This window comes from Myotis brandtii, unplaced genomic scaffold (assembly GCF_000412655.1).
Source record: "Myotis brandtii unplaced genomic scaffold, ASM41265v1 scaffold475, whole genome shotgun sequence".
In the NCBI taxonomy this organism is placed as follows: domain Eukaryota; kingdom Metazoa; phylum Chordata; class Mammalia; order Chiroptera; family Vespertilionidae; genus Myotis; species Myotis brandtii.
In genome coordinates this window covers 4,657,446-4,670,047 of record NW_005368148.1, presented here as the reverse complement: position 1 = coordinate 4,670,047, position 12,602 = coordinate 4,657,446, and the positions used below count along the sequence as shown (strand labels likewise).

The following is a 12,602-nucleotide window of genomic DNA, read 5'->3' as shown; positions in this document are numbered from 1 at the left end:
CGCTCCAGCGCCCGGCGTCGGGGGTGGGGGTCGGGGGCACTGATCGGAGGGACGCCCCGAACGGATTTTTTTCCCCAAGGAGCGCTGAGTACTAAAGCTCGCTGTCTGAGCCTGAGCCTTGCCTGCTTCCACCTGTAGAATGGGCCGATTGGACACGGAGCCTCGGGTGCTCCTTAGGTCGCGGCTCTGTGGAAGGCAAAGGCACTGCTCGGCTTTCTGACTTGTCGGTGGAAAATTGCATGCGTGTGAACCTTTGATGGTGCCTGGGAGCAAGGGTAGAACTAGAAGGACTGTCGGAGCTCCCCTTTGCCTTATCGGAGCTCGTCTGGCTGGGTTTGGCGCTCCAGCAGCCAGCTTGCCCTTTGAATCGTAAAGTAGCAGCCAGCACCTTGGGTCTATTGGTGAGCTCGAGAGCTGGAGGCGTGGAGTTTGACAACCCTCCAAATCACAGCCTATTAAACGCTGTTTTTTTCGCAGCCAATGAAAGGACCTGTTGGGCCAGACACACCCACTGATACCATGTGGGCCGGAACTATGTGGGCCAATGAGGACTGGAGGTGGATTTTTTTTTTTTTTGGTAGTGGAAACTGGAGTTGAGGGTTTCTAATGCTAATATACAGCGCAGAAAGCTGTAACGCACTATTTCACAATCTAAAGCTTGTAGATGTAATGTTAGTTTGCAGAGTACCTTCCCAGCAGGGCGTTCTGGGATGTAAATTTGTGGGTCGAGTTTAGAACTGGTTTTTCCTATCTGAGCCGAACCTCATTCAACTAGTTACATCTTTCTGGGTGTCTTTAATGAAGCTTAAAAATGGCAAAAAACAAAGTAAGTAAGATGCATGCTAAAAAGTGATTGCATTAAAACATGCACCTTTTGCATATAGGTTATTCTGTTATAGGGACATTGCTAGATAAGTTTTGGATTTTTCTGTAAAAGCTTAATATTTGGCAAACAGCTTCAGTTTGTTTCTCTCTGTTGATCCATTTAGACTCTTAGCTTTCTTGCATTCAATTAAAGTCTCCGAGACTTTGCAAAGTATTTTAACCTGACTGTGGGACATGGCGACTCTGATACTGTGTTTTGTAGGTCAGAAATATTTAGGTTGAAAGTTAGATCTTGTCTGGAACTTTGAAGCCACACAGCAGATTTGGCCTTGGTTGTAAGGAAGACATTTAGCACCTGAATTTATATTTTCTTTCTTTTCTTTTTCTTTTTTTGAGACTTTTTAGAAAATGATTATTTATGGACTAAATGTTGATTACTTTTGTCTTATTAACCTGTTTTATTTCTTTGGAAACCACATTTTAGTTATTTCATCCACATTAGCAAATAGTATGAGAGTTTGCAATGTAAATAGCTAAAATATAATGAAGAACTGTACTGAGTTTTTGTTTAATATTGCTAGCTTGAATGATCTATGTTTGAGGATATAACACTTCTTAAAATAATTTTGAGGAATTGAAAATACACTCTTAATGGCTTGGAGACAAAGTAAAAATAACTTTGCCTTAACTTGTACTTGCAAACCCACAGGAATTATTTTAGAATACAAGAAAATACAACATTATGTCTGTGCTTTGTGTCGAAAAGTAAAATGGTTTGTAATTTTTACAAAAATAAGCATTTTAGTTTATTTTAAGCTTAGCAACCATATTTACTTACAAACTGTTAAAAAGGATTCGTCAAAATTAACTTTATTCTCCTACCATGTTTTCTTTTCTCAGATTTGAACAAGCATTTCAGAGATAGATTTTACACGTTCTGAGTCACATATGCTGTGTTCACCACCAAAATTTCTTAGTTAAAACTAGGCTTAATTTAATATCTTCACACATTGCCTGTAAACATTCAGGGATCTTCTTATAAAAATACTGCTCAATCAGTTGATATTTAGGTACTCTATGATGACTCTGAGAGTTAAGCATGTCTCTATTTTTTGTGTCTGATAGATTTTCTGTGAGCAATTATTACAAAGTGTATTTAAGAGTGTGTTAGTGGTGGAAGCACCAAAGCCGGACAAGTAATTTCTACTTACCAGTTTACAACATCAGACACCTACTTCTGTCCGAACAACTGTATGTTAGGACAGTCAGATGATCACTTCTCAGGCAGGCACCTGGAATGCATGTGTGGGAAGCTGTGTTTCTATTTGGTAATATTTTGAGTTGAATATGATAGCACATTCAACTGCCTAATGTTTAAAATAATAAATGGAACAAAATAAACAGGTCAGTAGTTTTCAATGATTTACAAAATTTAAATCTGAGCCCTCAGTGCAGGGACTGTTCACAATCTTGTCATCTAAAAATCAGACCAGTGGCAGATTGATTTCACTAAACCAGGAAAGGGGGAATATTATTCGCTGTCTTCACCTAAAGGACCATCACCTCAACCTACATAATTCTTGCAAAGCTTTCCCAAAACTGCTTCCTCAATCTTCCTTGGCTACTTTACCTGCCTCTGCTACTTAGCAACTGTGTGACCTCAAGTTACTAGCACTCATCCTGAAATGCTGGGCTTGGCTAGGTGATCTCCAAGCGTTGTTTCTTGTACCTTCAAAAATACCATGATACTTTTTGGCCCAGCTGGTTTGGCTCAGTGGATAGAGCCTCGGCCTGCAGACTAAAGGGTCCCAGGTTTGATTCCAGTCAAGGGTACATGCCTGGGTTGCGGGCTCCATCCCCAGTAGGGGTGTTGCAGGAGGCATCCGATCAATGATCCTCTCTCATCATTGATGTTTTTATCTCTCTCCCTCTCCCTTCCTCTCTGAATTCTATAAAAATATATTATAAAAAAAAAATACTATGATACTTTGGACCTGACTTCTGTGCCTTAGTATTTCATTATGCCTTTTTACCTTGTGCCAGTTGTTTTATGTTATTTGTCTTATTTCCCCAGTTAAGATGGAAGAGTGATTATAGATAATGTATTTTCTTGTCTTATTCCTTGCACATGAATGTTTGATGTCACACAGGAAAAGGTATAAGTGGCATCACCACCTCATTGAGGTAGTTGTTTCCATCTCTGCCATAGACTTTGGCAAAGTCCTTCACTAGAGTTTCCATATGGTGTCAATAGGGAGATTCCTTGGGTCTGCTGGGTGCTCTGATTGTTTGAAAGTTATATATAAATAGCACCTTATGGAGGCAGCTCACCTCCAAAATATTTTGAAATGAATGATAGATAGTCCTAATAAGATGAAACAAGTGCCTGATGTCCCATTGTAAATGGTGTAGTCATTTGAACCCCAGAGGGCTTGAGTTTGAATTGCAGCCGGGAGCTAGTAATTTAACTTCTGTGCTTCAGTTTTAGTATCGGTAGGATGGAGATCATCATACTACTTCATTGGGTTGATGTGAGGATTGAATATGAAGAACTTAGATTGCTGCTTGATACATAGCAGTCACTCAGTAAATGCTAACTGTCTTCACCATACAGAACACTGTCCACCATTAATCCATAGGACAAGAAAATTGAGCTGACAGACAACCTCAGACTGACTTTCTTAGTTTTAACAAAAAGGCCTTGCCCTGGCCGGTTTTGCTCAGTGGTTGGAGCATTGGCCCTCAGACCGAAGGGCTATGGGTTTGGTTCCTGGACAAAGGCATGTACCTGGGTTGCAGGCTCCATGCCCCTGCTCTGGTTGGGACGTATGTGGGAGGTAAACAATTGATGTGTCTTTCTCACATCAATGTTTCTCTTTTTCCTCTTCTCTCCTTCCCTTCCCTCCTTCCCTTTCCAATGAAAAAAATAATCCTCTGGTAGAGGATTAAAAAAGAAAAAAGGCCTAGGATAAAAAAGACCACAAAGTTGTTTGATTAGGTGTAACACTTAGTCCCATAATTGCCTTATTTTGCCTTCCCCCTCCAATTAGATAATACAAAAATATACCCCAAAAGCAGGAAAAAGTACCCACAGTCCCATCATTCAAAGAAAACATCAGCTTAAAATGTGCCATATCTGAAAGGTAGTACTAAAATGACATTTGGAATTCTCTTTTTAGCATTAAAACGTCATTTTTTAACGATTTTATTGTTTTTTTCAATAGTCCATTATATGAGCATACCATAATTTGCTTAGTTTGTCGCGTAGCTTTAGGCTGCAGCTAGGGTCTGGCATGACTAGTGCTGCAGCACCACCTTTGTACATAACTTTTCTACCCAATAAGTTATTTTCGATAAAATTGGTTGATATGTGTCTACTTTTTGGAGGAGGAACAGAAATGGCTCAAAGTAGTATATAGATGTTGCCTTGAAATCCTGGATATTTTAGACCCCAAGGACAGTGCTAGATAAGCCCCACTGGAGGACAGAGGAGAAAATTGTAAAGGAGAACGGTTTGAGTCACTGAACACTATGCTACAGAAAGACAAGTATTTGAGCATCACCAGGAGGCTGGAGGATGTGAGCTGCCTTCCTCCTTCCCAGGGCATCGGAACAGGCTGGAGTAAGTGCTGGATCAGTGTGGTGGCCTCCCGGAGGGGAAGTTCTGACTTCTCAGATCATCCAGGTAAACACTAGCAGAAAATAGGTGAGAGTTCATTGTGTACAAACAAATAAACCCAGATCCGTAACAGTTTTAGGGAGCCACCGTTGTGAGAGTACAAGGCTTCTAAATTTCGGGACATTTAGCTTTGGCACTTGGGCTTTCCACTATCTCTGAATCTGGCTAATTAGAAAAAGCAGGATAAAAGATATATTGGTAGAATTTTTTTGGTTGAATCTGCATCTAGTGTGGATACATGCGTATTAAAAAAATCAGTAATTCTAGATGGATGGGAAGCATTGCAATTTAAGAACAAAAGTGCAAAATGGAAAGCAGGAGCCTACTCTAGCGTTGCTACCTTCTGGGATGTGGTCAGATTCCTGTTTGTCAGTGAAGTTTGTCCAGTGCACATTTGAACTGAAGATTAAGAATTTAAGGCTCAAGCAGCCACCATCAAAGTGGTTGGGTCAGGAATCAGGATCTGGTGGACATAGGAATACCACTTTCCCCCAAAAGATCAGTAAGCGGATTTCAACATTAATACAAAGCATATTTTGTTTGGCATAGTAATCAAAGATGGAAAGAGTGCTGTTAATTTTTAACATGTGGGACATTAAATTAAGCAAGTCAATAAAACAAAATCCATCATGGTTTTAGAGACAAAATTAGTAGGGAAACAAAGGACTAATGGTTTTAATTGACAGGTTTTTGGTTTTCTTTTGTGTGTGTGTGATAGCCTGCCTTTTAATTGAGTGTGTGTGTTTTAATACTGACCACTTACCATGAAAATAAAAATAAATCAAGGTTTGACTTCTGTTATATTTAATTACACGTGCTTTAGCTTTCATTTGTAAGCCAGTATTCACCCTGGGATGACAGCATTCCGAATCAGATATGGAAACTGTTCAGTGTACCCAGTGTGGTTCGCAGAATTTCTAAGTAGACCTTTTCTCTAGATCATGCAGGTGTCAAGCTCGGTATCTCATTACTCAATTTATGACATCTTTGGATGCTTAGAGTTGGCTAATCATTGCATGCACGTGTGTGTGTCTTTGTTTTTCCTTGGAAAGAAGTAGATGATTCAAAGGGTCAAGGAAATTTTATTTTTATAGGCAGTTACATCAAAATGATCTGGACCTCTACAGATGTCTTTATAGTTTGGAAAGAGGATGGAAGAACTTATGACAATAGTGGGGGGGGGTACCTACAGTAGTCGGGTTGGTTGACTGAGTAATTCGAGTAGCTTTTATTGAGCAACAACTATGTGCCTATTGTTTTGTATGTGTTTTTACAAAAATACGCACTGACCACTCCCACTCTTCATATGACAGATGGGGAAGGGGAGGCTCAGAGAAGTGAAGAAACCTGCCCTAACCCTGTAGTTAGTGAATCGCAGGGTCAAAATTCAAACCCAAATCTAACTCCATTGCCAGCTAGCTGACATTCTTTTCTGCCACAATAAGCCTATTGTGTATTTATGTCGGGGTAGGGGGGTGGGGGTGAATGAAGTATGTTCTGTAAAACTTTCAGAAAAGTTAATTGTGTGCAATTTTTACACCTTTGGCAAAAAGCTCATCTATGTGCTTGTAGAAGTAACAGCATCAGGCACTCCTAACAAACACCCTGTGAGATAGGTATTGCTGTAGATTGAATGTGTGTGTGTCCCCCAAAATCCATATAGTGACATTCTGACCACAGGTGATGGTATTAAGAGGCAGGGCCTTTAGGAGGTGATTATTAGGTCATGATGTTTGAACCTTATGATTGGGATTAGTGTCCTTATAAAAGAGACTGCGGAGAGCTAGCCAACCCTTTCTGCCATGTGAGGTTGCAGCAAAAAGACAGCAATAAACAAAGTGGGCCCTAATCAGACACCGAATCTGCCAGCACCTGATCTTGGACTCCAGAACCGTGAGAAATAATTTGATGTATATAAGCTCCCAGCGTATGGTATTTCTGTTAGAGCTGCCCGAATGGAGTAAGACAGGTACTATCGTGATCCTCCTTTACAGGTGAAGAAACTGAGGGAGGGCCCACATACTCTGGGTTAAAACCATCTAAGTTCAGATTTTGACCCTGTTGGGCCACTGGACCACTCAGGATTCTAGTGGGTTTCAAAGAAGTGTGGACAGTTTCTGGGGTGGAGCCTTCTAAGTTCAGATTTTGACCCTGTTGGATCACTGGACCACTCAGGATTCTAGCAGGTTTCAAAGAAGTGTGGACAGTTTCTGGGGTGGAGCCTTCTAGACCTTGGGAGCCATCAGATCCTCATTTTACTAATTATTAAGTGTGGAATTCTTAACTTCTTAGAAGCTTGCTTTGAATAGAGATAACGGTGCCTATCTTTTTTTTTTTTTTAATCAGTTGTGAGGACCAATTGTAGTAAACATAAATAAAGTGTATTGTAGAATGCCTGGACCCTGGTACGTGCTTAGTAAAAGATATTTTGCTATTAATGCTAGCTACTATTAATAAAGGGCATTTAATATTAGTGCTGTTAGGCACAGAGGCTTTTAAACTTTCTGAAACCTCAGGATTTCTGTGAACTCATCTTGTTCCAACTGAGATCCTTTTGGGAACTGGGTTTCAGGGTATGCTCCAACTTGAGCTGACATCACCTGAATGGAAGCTCCCCTAATTCCCTCTGACATTTCTAGAAGGACACCCGACCTGTGTCACAAGTCTTGACCTCATTGTCACTTTCATAGATTTCCTCATATCAACTGCTGAGACCGAGTACGGTGTACCCTGCGGGAGAGTGATGTTGGTGACATTTTGTTGTTATTGTTTTCAAAAATATATTTTTATTGATTTCAGAGAGGAAGGGAGAGAGATAGAAACATCAATGATTTATTGATGGGCTGACTCCTGCACACTCCCTCCTGGGGATCCAGCTTGCAACCCAGACATGTGCCCTGACTGGGAATCAAACCATGACCTCCTCGTTCATAGGTCGATGGATACTCAACCACTGGGCCACACAGGCTGGGCTGATGTTGGCAATTTTGTAAGAATGTGTAATTTACATTGCTGCTAATCTAGTTTCAGGAGAAAGTTCCTTTTATTTTTTTCCTTCAATGTTTTTAAAAAATATATATATTTTATTGATTTTTCACAGAGAGGAAGGGAGAGGGACAAAGAGTTAGAAACATCGATGAGAGAGCAACATCGATCAGCTGCCTCCTGCACACCCCCCACTGAAGATGTGCCCGCAGCCAAGGTACATGCCCTTGGCCGGAATCAAATCCAGGACCCTTCAGTCCGAAGGCTGACACTCTATCCACTGAGCCAAACCAGTCAGGGCCTAAGAAAGTTCCTTTTTTTAAAAAGTTATCTCAGGCCTTGAAGGAGTCAGATATGCATGCACAAAAGATATGAGAAGGATTAGGAGAGTGAGCACTTTTCCTTTATAAATTCAGCTTTTAGCTGCATGAATTGAACAAGGCTTCAGAATTCAGAACTGCTGCATTCAGTTCTTGGAACTTCATTTTAACCCCAGCCCAGCAAACTTTCTTCTGGTAAATGAGAGGACGGATATTTCTGGGCGCCTGTTGCCTTTGAAACCAGCCTGTGAACTTTTTGGTATGCCTGACCTTGACCCTATGCTGAACCTGAGGCCGCAGGGACTTTAGATAGCAGCTCAGGACAGTCTGGACCTTCCTGAACCTCTGTGAACTGTGACCAGACTGGGCAGTGCCAGTTACTAGGAACCTCCTGGGGCTCCTGGACAAACAACTCCTGTGTAGCCTGAAGTAGGCTGTCCAGGAGTGACAGAGGCAGGGACGGACTTAGTTAAGTTCAAGCTCTGTATGTGTAAGCAGTGTGGTGAGACTTCCAGCAAAGCACAAGCACTCAGTAAGGGTTAGCTGTTATTATGGGTGATGGTGTTAGATGTCCTTCCTTATATAAGGTCAAAATCTGCCTCCCCATAACTTTGACCTGTGTTCCTTGACAAGACAGGATAGCATCTATCTTCTACGTGATGCTCATTAGATATTTAAAGACAGTCATTTTATCTTGGCTGTTTCTTGGGGTCCTACCCTCTGAAGGACCAAGACCCAAACCTTCATCTGCCAGACTTGATCACCCATGAGATTCAGAGCAGGTTGTATTAGGTTGCCAGGAAGTATTAAAGCTTTAGATTGGAGGGTGGCTTTGTGGGGTTGTCATAAAGGGATCAGGCAAGTGTTGATCTTAATATTAATATTAATTGAACACTGAGATTTAATAATCCCTATGGGTCCCACAGGGACAAACTAGTTGTTTTTTTTCTTTCCTTTGGGCCAGGCACTGTGCTCAACTCTGGATGACACACGCGGTTTCATGTGGTTCTAAGCTGGAGTGCAGCCTGAAGCCAGTTGCCTGGCTTGATTTCACTCAAATACTGTGGTAGTTCCGTGTCAATATCCTGTGGGTATTTGAGCCAGAGGACTTGAACATAGTTGAGGCTGCTTACTATTAACACTTGCCCAACTGCCTATGTTCGATGAAAAATATCTAAAGAGATGCTATATATTTAGGGGGAGGAAGGTAATATCAGTTTGGCCAAGGAGATAATCACATCTTACCTTTTAAGGAAGGTTCTTTCTATGAGGAAGTGGCCCAAATGTGATTTATTCTTTGGGGTGACCACATATTTCTAAAGAGTGGTAGGGGGGTACCACAGGAGTCCCAGCAGTATGCTAAAGTTGACTCCTACAGGCTCTGGGAGCTGGTTGTATGCATTAATTCCTAACTCTGCATTCAATGTCCTTGTGTTAGTAGCTTGAAAATGGCCATCGTGGGAGTATTTACAGAATGAAAACTGGCAAACGCTGAAAATCGGGGCTTTATTTTCAGAGAGCCAGTTGTTAAACATTTACCGGCACACCACTGACTAGGATGCAGGTCACATGTCACTCAGAGAAAAGTCCCAGAGAGCATCAGTAATACAAACTGAATTATTAAAGCATTTGAGGCAGAGAATGGGAGGAACAGGTCAGCAGGGCCTCTGCTAAGTAGGACAATGCCAGAAGACGAGCTAGTTGAGGGAGCCTTATTCTCAGGAAAGTATTCTACAAATATTTGAGGGCCTTCTATGGTATAAGGGTAGACTTTGGAATCACATTGTTATCTGCCCCACCTTTTTCCCTCTTAAATTCCTACCTCAAATATAGTTGGGCTCAGTGCTGAATTACCCAATAAGCCGAACAAGCAGAGGTTAGTGCACCAGCAATGTGCACCAGCAAGGGGACCAAGGAAAGGAGAAGAAAAGAATATACTACATGTCTTCATGTCTTTATGATAGATACAGATATAGATAGAGATATAGAGATATAGATATTATAGATATAGATATGCATGCAGTAAAGTATTAACCAAAGGAAAATAATAACTTTGGACTTTATCCTTATTTTATGATTCACTGTTTTCATTTTGAGTGACTTGGAATATTTTGAGTTTCGCATTCATGACTTATGGTTTGGGAACACCAACATTTTTTTTTTCTTTAACTAGGAGAAAATCTCTGGCCCCACTGGAGACTGGCACCTTTCTAATGTATTTATTGCTGCAGAAATGGCTGGGTGGAGTTGCCAGAATAGCTTTATTTCATGATTCTGGCTAGGGCGGGCAGGTTGAAATTTGTCCTAGCCAAGAGGGAAAGGCACTTGGAATGTTTGTTTCCATAAACAAAATTTGTGAGGTAAAAAAAGGGACTTTTTTCTTTATACCCAATTGAATTTTATTACAAAGGTAAACTGCTGCTCCATTTGTCCTCTCACTGTCCTAAAGGAGTATTTGGAGAGTGTTGAGATTTAAATAGTCTTTTTATTTAGGAAAATTTCAAAATTATTAAAAACACCAGAGTGTAGAGTATAATTAACTGCTAATTACTCATCACTCAGCTTCTATCATTATCGACTCATGTTCAGTCTTATTTTATCTATTACAAGGGAACTTTCCCCTCCCAAACTAAGTGCTGTTGAAGCAAATCTCAGATATCAGATCATTTCAGTGGTAAATGTTTTCACATGTATCTCTAAAAGATAAGAACCCCTTTAAAAATCCTCACCAAGGATATTTTCCCATTGATTTTCAGAGAGAGTGGAAAGGAAGGTGGGGAGAGAGAAACATCAATGTGAGACCGATCAAGGCCAGGTACATGCCTTTGACTGGAATCAAACCGCCAACCCTTCTGTGCATAGGCTGACACTGTGACAACTGAGTCACGCAGGCCAGGGCAAGAACTCTAAAAAACCTAACTGTACTCTATTACTTGCTAAAAAAGAAGTTAACAATTTATTATACCTAGTTGAGAGACTATATATAGTATTTTATGAAGCACAATAGAAAAGTTCACATATCTAACCATGGTGCATATTGTTACACTAGTGGCCCGTTGCATCAAGATTCGAGCAATAGGCCTTCCTTCCCCTGTCTGCCGGCACCGGTTTTCCTCCAGCACCCGGGACCCAGGCCTTTGGTCCGGCCACAGCAGCGAGGCTTGGCTTCTCCCCTGGGGACCCAGGCCCCCAGCCCCTCCTTGAGCGGAGCCTAGAGCCAGCGGGAAGTTTGGCTTTCTCCGTCGCCGGGAGCAACCCAAGCCTCCTGCTTGCTCCAGCTCTGTGACCGCCACCATCTTCAGTCATCTTCAGTCTTTGCTCTGTGGCTGCGTATGCAAATGAACGACCATCTTTGTTCTGTTGATTTGCATAGTCACTCTGATGGGCTGGTGGGTGTGGTGGAGTGACGGAGTGATGGTTAATTTGCATGTTTCTCTTATAGGATTCTGTTTGATAGATAGATGATAATCTAATAATGTGTTGCCTGTGAGGATTCATTTGTTTGCCAGTACCTGCTATTATTTTTTATGATTGATTTATTTTATTTTATTTATTTTTTTATTCTTCTTTTATGATTGATTTTTAACCATTTTTTTCTTAGGCTGCGATTAGAAACCTTATTCTTGGTGCTAAATAGTAGGCTGCTAGAGAAAGGTGCTTTGCTCGGCCGATGTGGCTCAGTGGTTGAGCGTCGTCCTATGAACCAGGAGGTCACAGTTTGATTCCCGGTCAGGGCACATGCCTGGGTTGCAGACTCGATCTCTAGTAGGAGGTGTGCAGGAGGTAGCAGAATGATTCTCTCTCATCATTGATGTTTCCATCTCTCCCTCTCCCTTCCTCTCTCTGAAATCAACTTAAAAAATAGTGCTTTGGTATCACTCCAAATCGCTGGACTAGAATGATTAGTATCCCTTCTGTAGTTTCTGGTTTGAGATTGAGAGATTAGGAACAGTATTAAAAGAATTCTAGCCCTCTCCTTTCCTCTGAAGTCATGTACAGTATAGAATTTCTAAGGGTCCAAATAATATATTTAAAATTGTTCTTTAAAAATATTTTTGTCTATTTAAAAGCTGTAATTAAAAAGCATGCGAGAGTCCATCTAACTAATGTTTGAGTGGGTTTGTTAACCTCTCTAAGCCTTAGTTTCTTCATCTGTAAAATGGGTATAATAATAGTGCCTGCCCTCCTCATTGGGTTATGAGAATTAAGTTAAATATTGGATGTGAAGCACAGCACCTGGCATATAGTAAGCCCTTAATCTTAGTAGGTACAATGCTGCTGTTGGGTTAACTCATTATAGACATTGGAATAAGCTTCTGAATTTTTATAAACAGGCCATTTATTGGCAAGTTTGTAGCTCCGAAGTCATTTAAAAAGTTTGGCCTGTGAATATGTGTCCACACAAAATTGCACAAGCCAGTACACCACTTCAGCCCACGTGTACCAAACTCGGTTACATTGAGGCCAGGCTTAGGCATATTTGCTTGGCAAATGCTCTCACTCTGGCTTAGGTCAGTTATGCAATAACAAATAAATGGGTAACCTGTCAAGTCCTGGTAATGCTGTTCTTAGATTTTTAACACTTATTATAAGGTGTAGATGCTTTTAGTCTTATTTTTATATCTATTACAAGCAAAGTGAACAGTTGTTAGATATTTTTAGTATTCAGCTTTTTGTGAAACATTTTCAGCGAGTCTTTTCAAGCGACGGAATCAGTTTTGAGTCAAGAAATCCCTGAGACTGCAAGCAAAGCTGTTTGAAAACCAGTTAGGATGCGCGCCTCCTCTCTGTGA

At 41.0% G+C, this 12,602-nt stretch overlaps 1 protein-coding gene across 1 annotated transcript in view; it reads left to right on the top strand.

Annotated features, from left to right (window-relative positions):
• Window positions 1-622: 622 nt before the first annotated feature.
• PANK1 (pantothenate kinase 1) overlaps window positions 623-12,602 on the top strand; it is a 48,632-nt gene continuing 36,652 nt past the window's right edge. The window contains exon 1 of the mRNA XM_005875949.2: window positions 623-826. Coding sequence (XP_005876011.1) covers window positions 799-826 — 28 coding nt within the window. The 5' untranslated portion in view covers window positions 623-798. The remainder of the gene's footprint in view (window positions 827-12,602) is intronic.